This window comes from Musca autumnalis, unplaced genomic scaffold (genome assembly GCF_047663935.1).
Source record: "Musca autumnalis isolate F117 unplaced genomic scaffold, ASM4766393v1 scaffold_1, whole genome shotgun sequence".
NCBI lineage: Eukaryota > Metazoa > Arthropoda > Insecta > Diptera > Muscidae > Musca > Musca autumnalis.
In genome coordinates this window covers 223,284,259-223,304,709 of record NW_027411644.1, presented here as the reverse complement: position 1 = coordinate 223,304,709, position 20,451 = coordinate 223,284,259, and the positions used below count along the sequence as shown (strand labels likewise).

At 34.8% G+C, this 20,451-nt stretch overlaps 1 protein-coding gene across 30 annotated transcripts in view; it reads right to left on the bottom strand.

Annotated features, from left to right (window-relative positions):
* The window catches only part of KrT95D (phosphofurin acidic cluster sorting protein KrT95D), a 327,318-nt gene that overhangs the window by 277,036 nt on the left and 29,831 nt on the right, over positions 1-20,451 (bottom strand). For 15 of the 30 annotated variants that reach the window (XM_073960285.1, XM_073960280.1, XM_073960276.1 and 12 more), the window contains exon 2: positions 10,468-11,682. In XM_073960285.1, the coding sequence (XP_073816386.1) occupies positions 10,468-10,790 (323 nt within the window). In that variant the 5' untranslated portion in view covers positions 10,791-11,682. Of the gene's footprint in view, positions 1-10,467; positions 11,683-11,898; positions 12,210-20,451 lie in introns of those variants that run through there. The other 15 variants (XM_073960297.1, XM_073960305.1, XM_073960286.1 and 12 more) reach the window with 8 other exon arrangements.

The following is a 20,451-nucleotide window of genomic DNA, read 5'->3' as shown; positions in this document are numbered from 1 at the left end:
TGGAGTCGTAAAATTTTCTGTAGAAACTTTTAAGGCTTTAGAAAATTCCAAAGCCTCAGTAGAGACGCAAATTTTTCTTCAGAAAATTCCAAAGCCCTAGAAGAGACTTTAAAATTTCTATAGAAAAATCCAAAACCTCAAATATTCTATATGAAATTTCAAAGCCTCAGATGAGGTTTAAAATATTCAATAAAAAATTCCAAAGCCTCGGATGAGGCTTAAAATATTCTATAAAAATGCCAAAGCTTCATATGAGGCTTAACATTTTCTATAGAAAATTCCAAAGCCTCAGAAGAGGCCTAACATTTTTATTGAAAATTCTAAAGCCTCAGATGAGGCTTAAAATATTTACATATGCTTAATATTTGCTTAACATTTTCTATAGAAAATTCCAAAGTCCCATATGAGGCTTTAACATATTTTGAAGAGAATTCCTAAGCCTCAGATGAGGCTTAAAATATTATATAGACAATTCCATAGCCTCAGATGAATCTTCACATTTTTATTGGAAAATGCCAAAGCCTCAAATGTGGCTAACAATGTTCTATAGAAAGTTTCAAAGCCTCAGTAGAAAATTCCAAAGCCTCCGATCAGAGGAGGCTTCAACTTTTCCATAGAAAATTCCAAAGCCTAATGTAGCAGCAGCCAATTTAGTAAATTTTTCCAAAAACTATGTAAAATATTTAACACAAATTAAGCTTTAATATGAAGCAACAAGCAATACACAACAGTTTTGTGACACAAACAAAGAAATCCATACAAAAAAGAAAAGAAAAACAAATGGCTTAAACATTTAAAGGGAAAAACACTTTGGTTTAGAAAAAAAACGACAGACATACGCATAAATAAATACAACACACAAAAGATAGACGGATAAAATCCGGATTACCTTTGAAGTCTCCTGACAGACGACACATAAAGTGTTTGTGTGTGTGTTTGCGGTCGTATTTATCCGTATTTAACACTATAAAGTGTTATTTAACTTGTATCCATTGTTCTGTGCCTTGTTATGTTTTGTTTCTTTTCAAAACATGAAAGCAGAACAAAAAAACACAGATGAATTCATAAATCTTTCCATGAATTAGATCATTTGCTGATGAAGATTGAAATGTATGTTTGTGAGTTTTTTTTTATAATTTTAATTAATTCACAATAAATGCAAAACAAAAATCCATCGGTATGACACAGACATGTGTCATATTGTATGTAATTTTTGTGGTTGTGTCTGGTTAATGTTGTCATTGAGACATGTTCTAAAAAGAAAACAAATTCTATGAGAATAAAAAAAAAATCTGAAAGCCAATACGATGACTACAACCACGCATATGACAACAACCGCAATATGACTTTAAAAATAAGTGCAATATTGTAAATGGATTTTTTTAGAAAGACACAAGTGATAGCAAAGGTTATATTCGGTTATATATGATTCAGTTGTTGATTCCAAGTTTATGTAAAATGTTAGGTCAAAATTCATATCAAAGGAATTTAGATAGGAGCTAATTCATTGTGATATAACATGGAACACGGTGAGCCTTAACTAACTTGAAATGAAAGGTGCTTAAAGCTGGGAAGTTTTTGCGGATTCTGAAACTACAATGTTCATAGATGAGAAAAATCAAAAAACAAAAAAATCGCCGGAGAGATTTAAGTTGGTATTTTTAGAGGTTTTTTAGGTTTCACGATTTTGCTTGGAAACTGCTAGTCCTATCGAAATGGGTCAGAAGAAAATGTTGTAGCTATGAACATTTTCTACAAGATTGACCAATATGATAATTTTGAAGGTTTTACCGTTATTGAGATATAGAAGTTCAAATTGGGACAATGCATTGACTGTATCGCTACCTTATAAAACAATGTAATACATGGTGCGCCTTAACTAACTTTAAGTGAAAACCGCTTACACCTGGGAAATTTTTGTGGATTTTTGAAACAGCAATTTTCATAGATGAGAAAAATCCAAAAGCAAGAAAAAAATCGCTGGAGGGATTTTTAAATAAATCGCGGTCAAAGTTCACATTTTTATGTTTATTTTAGGGTTTCGCGATTTTACTTGGAAACTGCAAGTCCTATTCAAATGGGGTTTTTATTATAATTTTTAATTCTAATAAATATTTTGAAAATAAAAAAATCTACGGATGGATTTTCGTATAAATCAACAATTTTAGGTTTTCACGATTTTGCTTGGAAACCGCAATTTCTTCCGTAATGGCACTAAAGAAAATGTCGTAGCAGTGAAAATTTTTTGCAAGATTGACCTTTATGACTTTTTCCTAGATTTTACCATTTTTGAGATATGGAAGTTCAAATTGGGACAATGCAATATCGCCTCCTTATAAAACCATATCATGCAGGGTACACCGTAACTAACTTTCAATGAAAACCGCTTACACCTAGGAAGTTTTTGCGGATTCTGAAACAGCAATTTTCATAGATGAGAAAAATCTAAATTTCTGCGCATTATAACTTTTGGAGGGAGTAACCGATTTGATCCATACTTTGAAACATCTACCAGGCATAGATGAGGTTCCAATAGGGACTCAATCGGTCCACACCTTCGGGACCAGCTCTTGATTCGGTTTGATTTTTATTGTAATAACTTTTATTCAATGCCCCCCATGAGACGGTACAAGTTTCATAAGGAGCAAGTCCATACTTCCTGAGAAAATAGCCTGAAAGTTGCAAAAAAAAACCCTATGACACCGTGTGTAGTGGTCAGATCGCAACATAACTCTCGAAATGATATGCCGATTTGGCTCAAAATTATGTCTTCGTAATAGTTTGTCCAAACTTAGTTTAAGTTCGAAGATAAGCCATACCGGTCCACTCTTTCAGGTGCTTCCCCCACAAAAGTTCCAAAAGTGTTCGAAAAAATTGTGCGTACAATAACTTTTGAAGGGAGTGGCCGGTTTGTTTCTTACTTTACACATCCTAATATATCTACCAGATACAGATCAGGTTCGGATATAGACTATATTTGTTCACTCCTTCGTGTTCCTCCCGCACAAAATTTTGGATAAGTTTACTTCAAGACCTGTTCTCGAACCACTTTGATTTCTGTTGTAGCAACTTGCATTCGCTGCCTCAATTACGACGGGTAAAAGTATTTTCAGGGGCAAGTCAATACTTCTTGAGAAAACAGACCGAAAGGTGTAAAAACCCCCCATGTGACCGTATGTAGGGTTGGAGAGCACGATAACTCTCGAACTGATCAACCTATTTGGTCCAAAATCTGGCCTTCGTTATATTTTGTCAAAACTTAGTTTCAGTTCGAAGACGGGCAATACCGGTCCATAACTTTCGGTACATCCCCAAATATTTAAAAAAAATTCCATTAAAATTGTATGTACGATATCTCTTGAACGGGGGCAACAAATTTGGTCCATAGTTTGGATCTCCTAATATATTGTCCAAATTTATTTTAATTTCTAAAATGGCCCATATCGGTCCTCTCCTTAGGGTACCTCCCCCACAAAAGTTCAACATTTGTGTCTAAGTGCAGTTTAGTGTCTTTTCGAAGATCCTTTGCTCCAATATTGGTCGCTGTTTACAGGGATATTATGTTTTCTGTGGACAAGTCCATGCTTCCTTGCATTCTGGCCCAGTAGCGAGCAAAATTGCTAGTTATTCCCTAGTTAGCCGAACAAAAAATTTGTTAAAATTTATTTTGTTTTTGTAACAACTACAAAACTAACAAATGAAATTGTTGTAAAATATACAATAAGTAAAGGTATTAAGAATTACTGAATAGGGGGGGCTGATTTTCATTGTTATAAGCACATTTTTAATGTTATTGAACTTTATATTTATAAAAATACGAGGGTTGATCAATAATCCTTGACGATTCCAACATCCAGCGTAGTTGTATGAAAAAAACATCAATTTAATTTAGTACCGCCTAAATTTATCACACAGTCAAATTTTAGTGTGATGAGTTATTCCTCTTATACCAAGCCTGTATAATCGTCAAAATTCCGAAAATCGAGAGGTACGTTTATATGGGAGCTATACCTAAACATGGACCTATACTGAACATTTTTTGCAAGGAGGTATTTTGCTCACTCGAAACTCAAAATGCAAAATTACAGCCAAATCCTTTGAAAAATATAGGTAAAATCTTTAAAATTTCGAAAATGGGGAGGTACCTTATATAGGGGCTATACCTAAACATAGACCGATATTGACCATTTTTTGAATGGAGGTATTTGGTTCACTCAGAACTCAAAATGCCAAATTACAGCCAAATCAGTTGGAAAATTTCGCTAAAATTGTCAAAATACCGAAAATCTGAGTGTACATTTATAGGGGGCTATACCTAAACGTGGACCTATATTGAATATTTTTTGCAAGTAGGTAGTTTATTCACTCAGAACTCAAAATGCAAAATAACATGCAAATCGGTAAGTGAATTTGGCCAAAATCGCCAAAATACCAAAAATCGGGCGGTACCTTTCTATGGGAGCTATATCCAAATATGGACCTACATTCATTAAAAATGGGTTTCTATCTTTTTGGCTTGTTATAAAACTACGTTTAAAATTTGGAGACGGTAGCTCGATTATAACTATTTTCGGCACTCTTTTCCATACAAGTGGGACCACTGTGCGGGGTTGTGTTTCATATAACTACATATTTTGGAAGATGGAAAAATTAGGGAAACATTGATTCATCACCGTATTTTCAAAAAAATGTCCGGGAAATCCCGGATTCCCTGGAATGGCGATTTTGTGATTCCCGTTTCCCGGAAATGATAAAAACAGTCCATTTTTTCCTTAAGATCGAAATGTTTATTTTGACAGTTCACAAATTTTAATTCCGTTGAGCTTAAGGATAATTATGTTCTTAATGATCCCACAAAAATATATGCTGTTCAGTTCATTCGTTTTCGAACTACAGAGGGCACCGCAAACTACTTTGGTATAAACAGTGTTTCGTTGGCAGGCATTTGTCAGAAAACGATGCAATATTTTGCAAAAATATCTGAACATGGCTCAATGTTACCTTTCAGATAAAAAATATTATAATAAAGTTTAGTCTATATTTCTTGTAAAAAAAATTCATGAAAAATGGCTTTTTGGTGCTCAGCAAATTATTTGCTATAACCCCTTAAGGGGTTATCCCTAGTTGCACATAAAAAATATTGTATTTCCAATATCTTTAAGTATTTCTTGCATCTGAACGGGTACATCTGATACTACTTTTGGAATTTTTGTTGTTGCATACATAGTCTTGTGGTAAATGGCTACCTGCGAAACCCATTTTTTGTAAAAGCGTTTTGCGGTGGCAACGATAGTTCGAAAACGGATGGGCCGATCGTCGTATATTTGTATGGGCTTTTTAATAACCTATTAACCTTGTTTTTAAGCGAAAAAGAATTTTTAAAAATCGATTTTAAGAAAAATTGTTTACTGCCAAAGTCAAATTAACGAAAAAATTGATCGCTGTTTGTCAAAAAATCGGGCAAAAACATTTTTTTAGAAACCTGTCTCGCTTAAAGGCAATGGTTTTATGTATTTAATAAGATCCGCCAAGCCATATGAAGATCGGTCAATTCGTTTTCGAGGCATCGTTGGTACCGATTTCAAAAATGTCATTTCGAGAAACAGGCATTTAAAGTTTCTGTGCTACATTGCAATGCTCATATCGCAGTCAATTTTGATCCGATCGACTTTAAATTTTTTGCGCCACACTCTATACTACCTGTGCTTTAAGTGTTTTTTTTTTTCGAATTGTTGAAAGTTATACCCAGCAAAATTAAATGGAAGTGATTCCATGTGAAATCATGATTTCACTGGTTCTTTTGCATGAGTGCGAAAGGAGTCGTGAAAGATCCCATCTTTTTCATCGAATTTTCATGAGTGCAATTGAAGTCGTGAAAGGTCCGATCTTTTTCATCGAATTTTCATGAGTGCAATCGAAGTCATGAAAGATCCGATTTTTTTCTTCGAATTTTCATGAGTGCAATTGAAGTCGTGAAAGATCCGATCTTTGTCACAATATTATCATGAGTTTAAATAAATTGATAAGTAACCGCACAATAAATTATCAAATACTCATATACCCGAATAATTGTGTACTTGCAAAAGTAATTGTTAAAATGAAAATAAAAGTCAGATGAAAGTGGTCGATAGTGGCAAAATTTATATATTTTAATTAAAAATACAATGTAAATTGATATAAAACAAAAGAAAAATATATTTTGTATTTGGAAACCTGTTTCGTTTTGTGGATATTAAGTATAGAAGTATGAAAAAGACCCGGTCTATAAACCACGAGCTTCCCCAGCCGACCAACACCGATATAGTAAAACATATCGAGCTGCAATTATTGGGTTGGTTGGGCCATGTTAACAGGATGGATAAAGATGCCACCGGCATATGAATACGAGCCATTTGACGTTATGCGACCCGAGGGAACAAAACTCCAATGGAAAGATCACGATATCACAAGCATGGCATGCAAAGTGAGAGAAGCAAAGTAGGAGATCGGTAAAATAAGTATAAAAGAGACCATAACGTGGTAACTATTACAGGATAAGCTTTTTCTTTTGAAATAAAATAACAGAATTCAAATTTATACTAGATTTCCCAAACAATGAGCTTGGTTCAGAGATTGACACATAATTTATCGAATATTGGAAAAACGGAACCCCCAAGTTGAAAGAAGTATCTTGCAGCCATCGGAAGAGATAAATATGATATTGCAGATTAATATAATATATAATTTTGAAAATTACATACAAAATAAAGAAAAATAACATCTGGCGATACAAATCATCTGCGCATTGTATTCTTATTAATTCAACAAATTACATAATTGTATTGCGAATTTTATTTCTGATTGGCAAAAATCCGGATCCAAAGCATTGGTGCAAGAAGCCATGACGATGAACTGGTGCAAGAAGCCATGACAATGAACTGGTGCAAGAAGCCATGACAATGAACCGGTGCAAGATGCTATGACAATGAACTGGTGCAAGATGCCGTGACAATGAACTGGTGGAAAATGCCATGACAATGAACTGGTGCAAAATGTCATGACAATGAACTGGTGCAAAATGCCGTGACAATGAACTGGTGCAAAATGTCATGACAATGAACTGGTGCAAAATGCCATGACAATGAACAGGTGAAATCAGGTGTCACTCCCTTGTAAATTTCATCGGTGATTCACCTAAATTTGCACCTATGACAAGTCACTTGCACCTATGATTCAACTCATGATCTGTCATCGAACATTTTGCTGGGAAGTAGAAGTAACCCGTTACGGTTCAATGACACGAATGAGTAATATGAGAATATATGGATTGTGTTACTCATACGCCAGTCACGAATGCATTTTAATGCACCATAAAATGGGAACGTTGACAATATTTTGACAGCTTCACGGTCTGTGTCGTTCTAACCACATTCGTATGGATTTGGATAAAAGCTCAAAAAGTTTTGCCAAGGAAAAACTTCTCATTGAACTTTTTTCTTTGCTTACCTTTATACTTCGAGCTGACGATTGATGTTTGGGTATAAAAAGTTTCTTGTTGAAGAAGTTATTGAAAAATAACTTCGGTGGAGAATATCCACAAACAAGAAACAAGGGAACTGATGAGATCCAGTGGCGTGGATCGAAACTATAGTATTCCCTGCCTTACCCCTTGGCGAACAATGCCAAATCTTTTCCACTAATAAAATAGTTGTTTTAAAATATTAAAACAACAACAATGGGATTAAGCCAGACTATTTTGAAAAAACAAAATTGCAAACGCTATCCCAATTAAAAAAACGCCACAATGCTTCAAATTGAAGACACTGGCACGACGTGTGTTGTTTTTGCTGTAAAGCAGACCAACCAAATTTTGGTGTGTGCATTCGTCAAAATTCGACGACACATACAAGTGGAAGAGGTTTGAATTGTTTTCGCAGACACTTTCGTCGGAGTTGTATGAAGGTGCCAAGCAAAAACTTCTCATTGAACTTTTTTCTTTGCTTACCTTTATACTTCGAGCTGACGATTGATGTTTGGGTATAAAAAATTTCTTGTTGAAGAAGTTATTGAAAATTAACTTCGGTGGAGAATATCCACAAACAAGAAACAAGGGAACTGATGAGATCCAGTGGCGTGGATCGAAACTATAGTATTCCCTGCCTTACCCCTTGGCGAACAATGCCAAATCTTTTCCACTAATAAAATAGTTGTTTTAAAATATTAAAACAACAACAATGGGATTAAGCCAGACTATTTGGAAAAAACAATTTGCAAACGCTATCCCAATTAAAAAAACGCCACAATGCTTCAAGTTTTGCGGAGAAGGTATCTAAAGGAATGAACCGACATATTCCACTTTGAAAGTTGGTCATATTTTGGGTGTCATTCCCCTCAATAGATATCGCGACCACCTGTCGTATCAGTTGGTCACCATATAATTCAGAGGTTTTGGACCATTATATCAAGAAGAATGTACTTGCCTACGAAAAACATGATATCGATGTAAACAGGACCACTAGGTAAAAATGTTCAAAGGATCCTAGCACAGACCCATAACCGGGTTGCTCTGTTTATGAGATATGTATTGCGAGTTCTATTTTAGCGAATATTTTCGAATTTTTGTGGGGTAGATACCGGAAGGAGTCACCTACAACCACCACCTTCGAATTTCATCTAACATCCGAAGAAATTTTACGATATGCAAAGTGTGAATCAACTCAGTATTTGGTTCGAGAGTTGTCGTTCTCTCCAGCCACTAAATGGTGCCATAGAGGGTTTTTACACTTTTCGGGCTGTTTTCTCAAGAAGTATGGACTTGCACTGAAAAAACGTTTACCGTCGTAATTGAGGCAGCGAATGAAAGTTGCTTCAACCAAAATCAATGAGATTCCAGACAAGTTCTTAAAGTGAACTTATCCAAAATTTTGTGTGTAAAGTACCCGAAGGAGTGGACAAATATAGTCCATATTCGAACCTGATATATATTTGGTAGTTATATTAGGATGTGTAAAGTATAGACCAAATCGGTCGCTACCATCAAGAGTTATCATGCGCACAATTTTTCCGAACATTTTTGAACACTTGGGGGGAGGTACCTTAAGGAGTGGACCGATATGGCTTATCTTCGAACTTAAACTAAGTTTGCACAAAATATTACGAAGGCCACATTTTGGACGGAATCGGCTGATCCGTTCGAGAGTTATCTTGCGCTCCAACCACTACACACGGTATCATAGGGGTTTTTTTGTACCTTTCAGGCTATTTTTTCAGGAAGTATGGACTTGCCCCTGATGAAACTTATACCGTCGTATGAGGGGCAGTGAATACAAGTTGTTACAACAAAAAAGCGGTTCAAGAGCAGGTGCTAAACTGAACTTTTCCGAAATTTTGTGTGGGAGATTCCCGAAGGAATGGACGGATTGGGTCCATATTGAATCGTCATATAAGTCTAATAGAAATTTCACGATGTGCAAAGCAGGGGCCAAATCTGTTACTCCCTTCAAGAGTTATTGTGCGCACAAATTTTCCGAACATTACCGAAGTTTTGTGGGGGAGGTACCGGAAGGAGTGTACCGATATAACCCATCTTCGAACTTAAACTAAGTTTGATCAAAATATTACGAAATCCAAATTTTGGACCCAATCGGTTGATCCGTATATACTATCGTTAGCATAAATGCTGAGGGTATAAAAACATTGAAAACCCCCTCCCATTAAGGTACAATGACACGAATGAGTAATATGAGAATATATAGATTGTATTACTCATACGCCAGCCAAGAAATACATTTTTATGAACCCTAAAAAATAGGACCTTTGACAATATTTTTACAGCTTCACATTCTGTGTCGATTCAACTACATCCGCCTGGACTTCGGTTTAAACCGCAACATTTTGCAACACTTAAGAGCACTGCCGTTAAGAAGTTTTTTCGGCAATTCACACACAAGCGACCCGATAGCAAAAAAAGATCATAACAATTTTGATGTAGCCTCTTCTTGGTCCACACCTTCTTCAGAAACCACATTTGTTTGGCTACAAATATACGGTTCAAATTCGTTATAAGTTTAAAAATACGGCTTGCAAAAATTATTGCAGTTTGTTTTGTGTTTAAGAAAGTTGGTGTTAAGCTGCACAATAATCGCTAGAGTTTAACCCTCCTGTTCGAAGAAAGCATTTGTAATTCCTATGCTAAAGCTTTTCGCAAGAATACACATTCATATCTCCCCTATTTGGAACATGTAATTCTTAAAACCAGCTCCAAATAAAAACAGGTATGGCCTAAACTTCCATTATGGCCATTTTAGGATGCTTTCTCCCTCACTGTGATTTCCTTTCTTTAGAAGAAATAAACAACTCTGTCATAATTCACAGATAAACGCCAAACAATAAAACAGCCAGTGAATCACTTATTCTCCACCATTCGTCCAAAAACAAAACATTAAGAATGATGATGGCGATGATTTAAATGTTATGCAGACCACTTACCTTGGTATACAGTTCGGTGGAGTACGATCAACTTCCCAAGCGGCAAATAACTTCATTGGAACTGGTTTTTGACCGTTCTGATGGTGTTGTTGACTGCTACTGTGATGCTGTGGCTGCAATTGCTGCTGTTGTTGTTGCTGTTGCTGCATGGCATGATAATAATAACCGGCAGATACTACATTGGAACCACTATGACCACCGCTAACGATACCGACTAAAGCAGAACCGCTACCACTAGCAGCAGCGGCGGCGGCAGCCGCTGATGTAGAAGCATTCATATTGGCGTATTTATCTAATTTTGATGACTTATCAACCATTTTCATTTGTGCGGTTTATAATTCTATTTATTTGCACTTTCTTTGTTTTATACGGCGACGGAATACGGCGATATTTTTATGGTGGGGTTTTTTACTATAAACGCGAGAGTATTTTTCGTTGAACACAATCAACAAAGAAGAAGAAGATACACTACGTTGACGAGAATTCTCAATGTTAATGACAATAGATGGGGGGATTGATGGTTGGTTGGTAGCTAGGCCAAACAGAGAACACGACGAGACAACGATTACGCTCAGTAATGCTCGAGTAATGTTTGCAATTGTTTTGTTTTCGGGGGGAGGAAGGTTGGTTGTGGGGCCTTAACACTCGTTTTGGATTGAAATAAACAAACACAATAATGACGATGACTCGGATGATGACAATGTTGGCGTTGATAATGATGTTCTTTTTGTGAGGGGGGGCCTATGTTGCTTGCTCTCTTCTGCTCAGAGCATAACAAATTCAAATTCACTACACTCAAACAAAACAATGGAACACAATTTGCAACTCTCTTCTATGCGTTACTCTCTATCCGATGTTGATTATTTAATACTCTTGGAGATTTCGCGGTTTATTTCACAATAAAATAACACGAATATTTCACAGAATATAGAGAAGACATTGTTGTTGGTGTTGCCTTTGTTGTATATGCTGCTGTTGTTGCTGCTGTTGATGTTGGCATATTTCACATATCCCCATCATTATGGGATGAGATTTTTTTTATTTCATTATTTTCTTTTGCAAATCTCTTTAATTTTTTGTTTTATTTTTTCTGCGTTTTTTCTTATTGGAAGACAAATTCTTCTTCTTGACACCAATTTGTGTTTTCTTTGTTATTCTTATACACACACATTCAGCACACTATTCAATGGTATGTTTTTTTTTTTTTTGCAAAACCTAAAATGAAAAAGAACAGAAAAACTATTTTCAAAAACACGAGAATACACAAAGTATTTTTATTTTTTTTTTTTTTTTTATAACTGACAATTTGTTGTAATGTTATTCTTTTTGACATTGTTGTTATATTACTTGTTATTGTTACTACAGATATAAAAATAAAATTGCAAATTATCAAAAACAAACATTCAATAAAAGACACAGCCAGACACACACATACAGACAAACACCCTTATTTACTCTCTGCAAAAAAAACAAACAAACACCACACAACACTCAGCTACTTGGGGCAGATACTTGCAACGCACATCGTTACTATAACTCTGCCTGCTGTTGCTGCAGTTTGCAAAGCAAAATAAATAAAAGAAATGCAAGGGCGTGCCGTGCCGCTGAATTAATACCGTCGTAAAATTTATGCCGTTTGTGCTTGCCACTGCCGCGTCGTAATAGTACTGAACGATAACTCTTCGTTGTCATCGTCACAAGACCACCGACCGACACAACCGACCAATATTCGTTGCTCATTGAACACAACATAGATAGAGAGAGAACGAAACGACATCCAACACGAACAATAACATTAATATGGTGGCAATGGGGTGGTGTTGCTGGTGGTGAATATTTCGGAGAGTGGCATGTTGTAAAAATTATACGTAAGCGTATCCCCAGCATTAACATAAATCGTATATAGCAAGGATGCCATTTACATATGTGTTCGTACATGTTATGGGGAGTAAAGAAAATGTTGAATTTAAATTTTAAATGGAAATTCCAGGAATTTTAAATTTGCAATACACTACATTCAACGTATGCCAAAACATGTCCCCCTTTATTGTCAAAGTAGTTATAGGAATGCATTTGTTTCACCCATTGTCTAATGGCCAGTTCCAAAAGGACAAAGTGAAGTGAGTATTTCACATTTCACATATTTACACAGCGATTCAGAATTCGAACCCATCGATTTCCAAAATCTCCATTTCCTACCTCAATTATTGGCCATTTCCACAATAGCCAATGGGGGTGATCAAGATATCGGCTTAGGACAAAGCGCTGGTTTGCATCGTAATTGATTCGTTCTAACCATGTTCTTCTGCGATTTTTTATACCCCTCACCGTAACACAGTGGATCCACTTGTATTGAGAATGTGGCCAAAAATATTTAGAGTGTAAAAATCAAGCCAATACGCCGGTTACAGCTTTGTGCTGCTGCGAAGAGTGTTTTAAGGAACCACGAGGGTAACACTCTCCCCCCTTTCCCCTCTGGAGTTGTTTAATGATGATAATACAAAATGACATGTGCAAAGGTCCCGATTGTCTTATGATGCAAAAATAGGCTTGGGGAAACAAAACAATCTCCAAAACAATATAAAATCCAAACAATTTAGCGGATTAAAAAATCAAAATTTTTGTCTGAAAATTGGTAAAATTTTTAATATGGATCTTATAGCGCTCTCCCTGGAAGGCACGTACTGCCAACGTAAGACAAATTTGGAAGAAGATTTCTTCATCTTGTCACTGATGCCAATTATGTTAATGTACGTGGTCAGATAACAGAGTTATACGCTCATATATCCATAGAAACCCTCTTCTAGGGCAGCTTTAGTCAGCGACCCACCGTTTATAGTCTGGCACTAGATGGCAGCTGATTTTAATACTGAATAATCTTAAACCCATGACCTACTTTGGAAAATTATTCCCGAGGGGGGCACTGGTGGGCATCATGACTAAAACCTTAGGTAAAATTTAAGTATATGATCGAATTGACATTACAAAATATACTAAGAACGGATGCAGCTAACCAGAATTCCACAACACGCTAAAACACTATTTTTTAATGAAAAGTAAGCTATTACCTCCTCCTTCAAAATCCACTATAATATTTTGCTATACGTATTAGTTTCGCGATATTTTGGATATATTTACTTGCACTTAAAATATAGGTTGTACTCGCAACAAAAAATATTAGTCAAATGTTCCGACTTTTGAAGCTATTCTTAAGATGATCGCGTTCGAATGAAACAAAAACTAATATATTTTTAAAAAGGTCCATGTCATAGCTATCAGAGTTGCCAGATGTTGTACCAAAATTTTGACATTCATTTTTTATTTTTGGCCAATGGGTGGATCCACTGTGCGTAGTATGGAGGGATAATTAAATTTGTCATTCTGTTTGTAACACATCGAAATATTCACCGGAGACCCTATAAGGTATGTATATTATTGATCAGGGTAAAATTCTAAGTCGATATAACAATGTCCGTCTGTTGAAATCAAGATACAGCTCGCATTTTTAAGATAGAGCTATTACTCCTAGGATGTTTGGTATTGCAAATGGGCTATATCGGTCCACGTTTTGATATAGCCTCCATAGAACGGTACCACCCGATTTTCGGTATTTTGAAGGTTTTAGCCTCATGAAATTTGGTACTTAGTCTTCGTTGGAGGTACAAAACTTTCCACCAGAAATTTGTCGGTATAGGTCCACGCCTTTATATAGCCCCCTAGAACGTACTTTCCGATTTATATACCTCAGAAATGGCTGAAATTTGTTATTTAGTCTTCGTTGGGGGTATAAAACTTTCCTCCAGAATATTGTCGGTACAGGTCCAAGGATGGCAATGCCGCACACGGTGTTCTTGAACCAAATTTAAATTGAAGGTGCCTAGTAAGTTTTTGCGGAAACTACAATGTTCATAGATGACAAGAATCAAAAACAAACAAAAAATCGCCGGAGCGCTTTTTAAATAGGTCGCGATTCAAGTTGACAGCATTGAAATCCCAACTCCATGTGAGGAAAGGTTATCTAAAGGCAAGCTGCTCGGTTGAAGGAGCATTACTAAGCACACTTTGTCTGGAAAAGTGTAGCAAGCACTTGAGAGCTTTAAGGGGTGATCGCAGTTGCAAATTTCAGAAAATTTAAAAATTTAATTATTTGCTTATTTTAAAGTATAAGTAGCAAATCGGAACAATATTGACTGAGATATGAGCGCTGGAACGGAACAAATTATTGTGTTTTGTATGTGGCATAGAAACCAAAAAAGTCTTTTTTCTCGAAATGACATTTTGAAATCGGTCGGAAATCGATCAATTTTATTTTAATATTTTTCCGTGGGTGATTTAAGCCAAACAATTAAATTTTGATCTTTTCCGTAAAACCTAATATTTTTTTAATCGACAAAGAACTAGATTTTTATGTTCTAAGCCCACAAAAATATATGTATGACGATCGGTTCATTAGTTTTCGAGTTAAAGTTGGCACCGCAAAACGTAAAAAACAGGGTTTTGTAGATGGCCATTTGCCACAAAATTACGTAATATTTCTCAAAAAATAAAATCCCGAAAGTAGATTAAGTTAAAAAATGCTACCAAAAAAGTTTCGTAGTTTTCTTGGAAATAATTCATGAGAATTGGCTTTTATTGAGCTTTATAACTGGGGGTCACCCCAGTGCTGTGAGCGATCAAACATATGCAAGACTTTTACAACTCCTAACGCAAAAAGGACAACCTCTCACTGAGATCCATCCTCTCCGTGAATATGAACTTTCTTGTAATTTTGACGATCCTATGTAATATTACATACATACCCATACATATCGCTCATTTCCTCAAAGAGTGGCATAACTCAAAAAATGCGTTTTCTGAGTTAACAATTTCTGTTTTTTCTACGACTTCTACTTTATTTTGTGTAAAATTCGACGAGTTACAGCTCATTTACTACTGTAAGGGGAGAAATATCCAAATTTAGGAGAAAACTTCCCTTTGATTTTGTTTATAAATTTTATTAATTTATACTGGGACATGAATAAGTCGCAATGCAGTATTCGTCCTCAGTTTCTCTATTGCAATGTAGCCTTAAGGCTTCCAATGTCTAAGAGAATATTATTTTTTATATTTTATTGGTTTTTCCAAATAAAACAAATTGTTTCCAAGTTTACCACTTTATTGGTCTGCAGCTCGATCACAATAGAAAGAATTTGAATCATTTCTATGACCAGCTGGACACAAGTAAAATCATTACATTTGGTTAGAACTTATCTACTACAAATATTGCAAATATTAGTATGAAAGTTAAAAACATATTGAGTGATTATTAGTTGCAATCATATCTAATTTGCATAGTTATTGAGTATTTGAGTATAATTGAGCAAAAGAGTAAGATATACATAAATCGATTTGTCGTTAAGTTTTATGGTACGAGAGAACACGAAAATATTGGCGAGAGCAATACAATAACAATGATAATAACTTGTTCGTTAAAAGAAAGAAGAAGCATTTATATTGAGAAATAGAGAAAGTTATAGATGCTCCTTCGAGTGAAATCGTTTTAAAGTTCTGTAACCAAAGATACTAATGTAACGTAACATTGGATATTTAACATTAAAATGTAAACTGACGTTAACATATACATGTACAAATGATGTTAACAAAAATTAAATGAAATTATGTTGTCATATAATAAAAATAATAATTATTAATAATGCTGAATAAACGGGCCGCTACACTACGAATTTCGCATAATTCGACATAAAAGTTTCTTGAGTTTAAGAAGCACTAAAACACTTCAAATCATGCTTGATCTGTCACAGAATTTTAGCACTGATATCTGACTAGCAGTTTGCAAAATATGGTCCTAGTAGTTATTTTAGTTTTTGTGTAATAAGCTTTTTAAGTTGGGAAGTCAAATTTGAGTAGTCAGCTTAAAACGCGTTTTTCTCGAAACTGGATTTTTAAGATTTGTCTCTTTTAGAGTAAATGGCGATATGTGATTTTGTTTATTTGTAGCGTGCTTGCATTTAAACACACTAACACATATTCATAAGTTGCCAATAGTTTGAATACATTCACATTTTGGTCTGTTCTCTTTTTGGTCACCCACCCTGCAAGCAAGAACTATCGCAGAAGTGACTTAAGCGTGTCGCATAGGCGATGAAAACAGTCGCGGCGATAGTCGCGGAAGTCACCCTGAAGTGACTTCAGTTGTGAAGAAATGAACCACGCCCGAGTCACTTCTTGGAGGTCACCTCGGCGACGCTTCTAGAAGATCATTTCCGCGATAGTTCTTGGAATTAATAACAATTTTTTTTTATTTTCTATTTATTTTTTTATTTTTTTTCTATTAATTTTTTTTTCAAAGTTCGGTTTTAAAGAATTAGAAATATCTGCCTATATTAATTTTGTCATTCAAAAATGTGATTTTGTTTTATTGTCTGGCTTGGGAATCGAACCCGGACCTTCAGAGTGCAAAGCGAGCTTACCACTGCCTCACCGAGTAATATAATCATCAGATAGAAAAATGTACCATATTTGTTCAAATATGCTGAATTCTAAAATAAATGTAAACAATCGCCTTTTAAGTGACGCCTGAGTCACTTAGAAGGGTCTTCACACGCGATAAAAGATAATCATAATAATGCTATAGGCATTGTTTGTGTAATTCACCAACGATCGTCTTTTATCTTCCTTGGCGTGTCTCCGAAATGACGTCTTAGGCGAGGAAGTGAGAGACTCTCTTCCAAATGCTGGCAGGGCATGTTCTAACGCTTGTGTTCAATGATAGTCCATATTTACATTAGGCAATTTTCCTTGCGGCAATTGTCAATTTGAAGAAGAGAGCGGTTAGGCATATGGGAACCCTTGCCCCTCAACACCCTCTCTTACCCACAAACTGACAATTGCCGCCAGGAAAATTGCCTAATGTAAATATGGACATATATGTATCTGCTTGCACCCTGCCAGCATTTGGAAGTGAGTTTCACACTCCCTCGCCTAGGAAGTCACTCCGGAGACACGCCAAGGAAGATCGTTGGTGAATTACACAAACAATTTCCATAGTCTTATTGTGATTACGTTTTATCGCGTATACCGACATTTCGGAGTGGCTTCACAGTGACTTCCAACACATTTGAACAAATATAGAACATTTTGCTATCTGATATGAGATGGTGGTGCAGTGGTCCGGGTTCTATTCCCAAGTCAGGCAACAAAACATCCCTTTTTTAAAAATGACAAAATTAATGTAGGTGGAATTTCCAAAGAATAATTTCTCTAAATAAAATTAAAAAATAAAATAAAAAAAGATTAAAATAAAAATAAATAGAAAAAAATTAAAAATATTTATTTTTTAATTCCAAGAACAATCGCGGAAATGATCTTCTAGAAGTGTCGCTGGAATGACTTCCAAGACGACACGCCGGCGTGGTTCATTTCTTCACAAAGGAGGTTATGCGATAGTTTTTGCTTGCAGGGCAGTGACCACAAAAAATTTCCCAAAGATATACATAAATAAACAATTTTAAATCATTTTATGCGTAAGTTTTTTTAGCGAATCACCTTATATGTAAGACTTTATCTGATCTTAAATTAAAACTAATCAAAAATGTAAAAAAGTCATCATCCTAGAATACAACCTACAGCCAAAAATCCTTTATTTGTTATTTTATTGTCATATACATACATACAGTCCCTGGTATAATTATTTTGACAAAATCTACAGTTGTCTGAAAAGGTACATAATTATTTTCAGTATTTATTATATTATATATATTTCAGTATATTTCAGTATTTATAAAACAGGATATTAACAGCTAAGGTATTTTCTTTGACCTCTCAGCTAAACAAAAATTAATGGACCAAAAAATTGCAGCATCATTTCTTATTAGGCAGACGGATTTTTAAATAGGGAGGCATAAGTATTTTGACACGTCATAATTATGTTACTTTATGGTACTTAATCGTACTTTTTGGTACCAAAATTATTTTTTTAGCTAAATTATTGACATTTAAGTAAAAATGTAATTGACAGTCAAACTAGGTAAAGTAAATACTACAACAAATAACACTCAACAACAACCACATAGAAATTTGTTTTTGTTTGTAATGTTAGAGTCAACGGTAAATGTAAACAAAATAAGGAAATGTCTATAAATTATTGGAAATTAAAAAACTAATATTTTTCACATTTCATTGAATATTTCGGAAAAACATGAATGAAAACTCGTTAGATTTTCAATTTGAATGTTTCCGTATCCTTCCACTAAATTCATAATTTCTCGCCGAAAGTAGAATTCTTGCAAAAATGTTTGGGGTCGCTGGTAATTCATCGAAAAAGGAGAAGTTGCTTCAATATATTGTTTTTGAAATTAAAATAGCACACATTTATTAGGGCTTTATTCTTTTCAAGTTTAACAAAATACCACACATATTAACAAATATTGTACCGCCTCTATAAGTGGTGTTTTAGTGTGCGGCACGTCGTTCGGATCTGGAGTTGGTTACATGTCAATGATATGAAGAAGTCTTTATGGGAAATAGTTTTTTTCTGATGAATAAATTTGTTCTTCAAAAAATATATCTCCCTAATATACATACATCGAACATAGAAATAAATATATAAAATGTCGTATGGAATTTGACACTAACATTACAGCCCAGTTCAGTCAGCTGGGTATTTCTGTTACCTTCTATTGTTCTACCATGGAATGTAGGTGTCAAACGTTGTAAAGAAATATAAAATTACAGTTTCGATAATATCTGTTATTTTTTATTTTTTAACAAATTAATATCAAAATACTGAAAACTCCGTAAATATGCACGATGTAGACAGAAAATGTGAAATCAATTACTTGAATATTCCTATATCCTTGAAATATAGATTCGCAAATGATTCCACAATTGTACAGATTTGTGTGAAATATATACATATAATTTTTATCAAAAGTATAAATAATACATTTTTAATTGTTGAGGTCTAAAAACCAATAGGACAATTTTGTCAAAATAAGTATGCCACGCAGTGAAGTTTTGTTTCCATTACAAATGTTGAAGAATACATTTGAATTGTTAAAATTTGTTATGTACTCTAGTAAAGTATAAGGCAGAATAATTTTCATATTTTATAGAAAACTAATCCGGCAAAAAACCAAACACATTATTTTTTCAAACTTGTCAAAATAATTATGCCAGCGACTGTATGTATTTATACAATTCTCGAATTGTATCCTCACCGGCGTATGATTTATAAAAATTATTTTATTTGTGATATGGTAGTTATACGCTAGGGTGTATAACTGTAATTAATTCACCTTATTTCACTTTCAATGATTTGCTTCTAACTTTGATAGTTTTCATCGATTTCATTCGTCAAAAGATCATTGTAAACTTGGAAAAACTATAAGGACATATCATAGTATATAGCCATTTTGTATTTTGGCCGAAGAAAAAGAGATCCAATTCTCAAGTCAAAATCGGTAAGCTCGATTTTCACCGTAGACATATGGTCTAGTGGACTTGTTTGTTCAGTACAATCCAAAGAATCAGAAACCCGAAGCGTCTATTAAGATTTTTTTCCTTCCATACAAATCGCCCCACCCTACCGCAGATATATCAGTCATTTAGGGCAATGGGGTAATTTTGCAGGTATTATTGTAATGAAGGATCTAAAAGCCAAGCGTTTCCGCGGTTTTATTGTTTTATTACTAGCTCCTATTCGTACATAAAATTTATATTCTATAAAACATATTTCTTGTTATAATGTTTTTGCTTCTCCTGTAAAGTTATGGTGTTGTTTGTGGGTTTCGGTTTTGGACATTTCAGGTGACGATATACAATAATGATACTTCAATATTTTGTGTGAAAAACTATGGCTTTACGAATACTTTACAGTTTTTTTCTTTTTCAACGAAATGGCCATGAATTTTCCTACACAAGTGTTACAACCCATTCATTAAACGCTGTTGCCATCGAAAGTTAGCCGCAAAGAAATCTATTGGA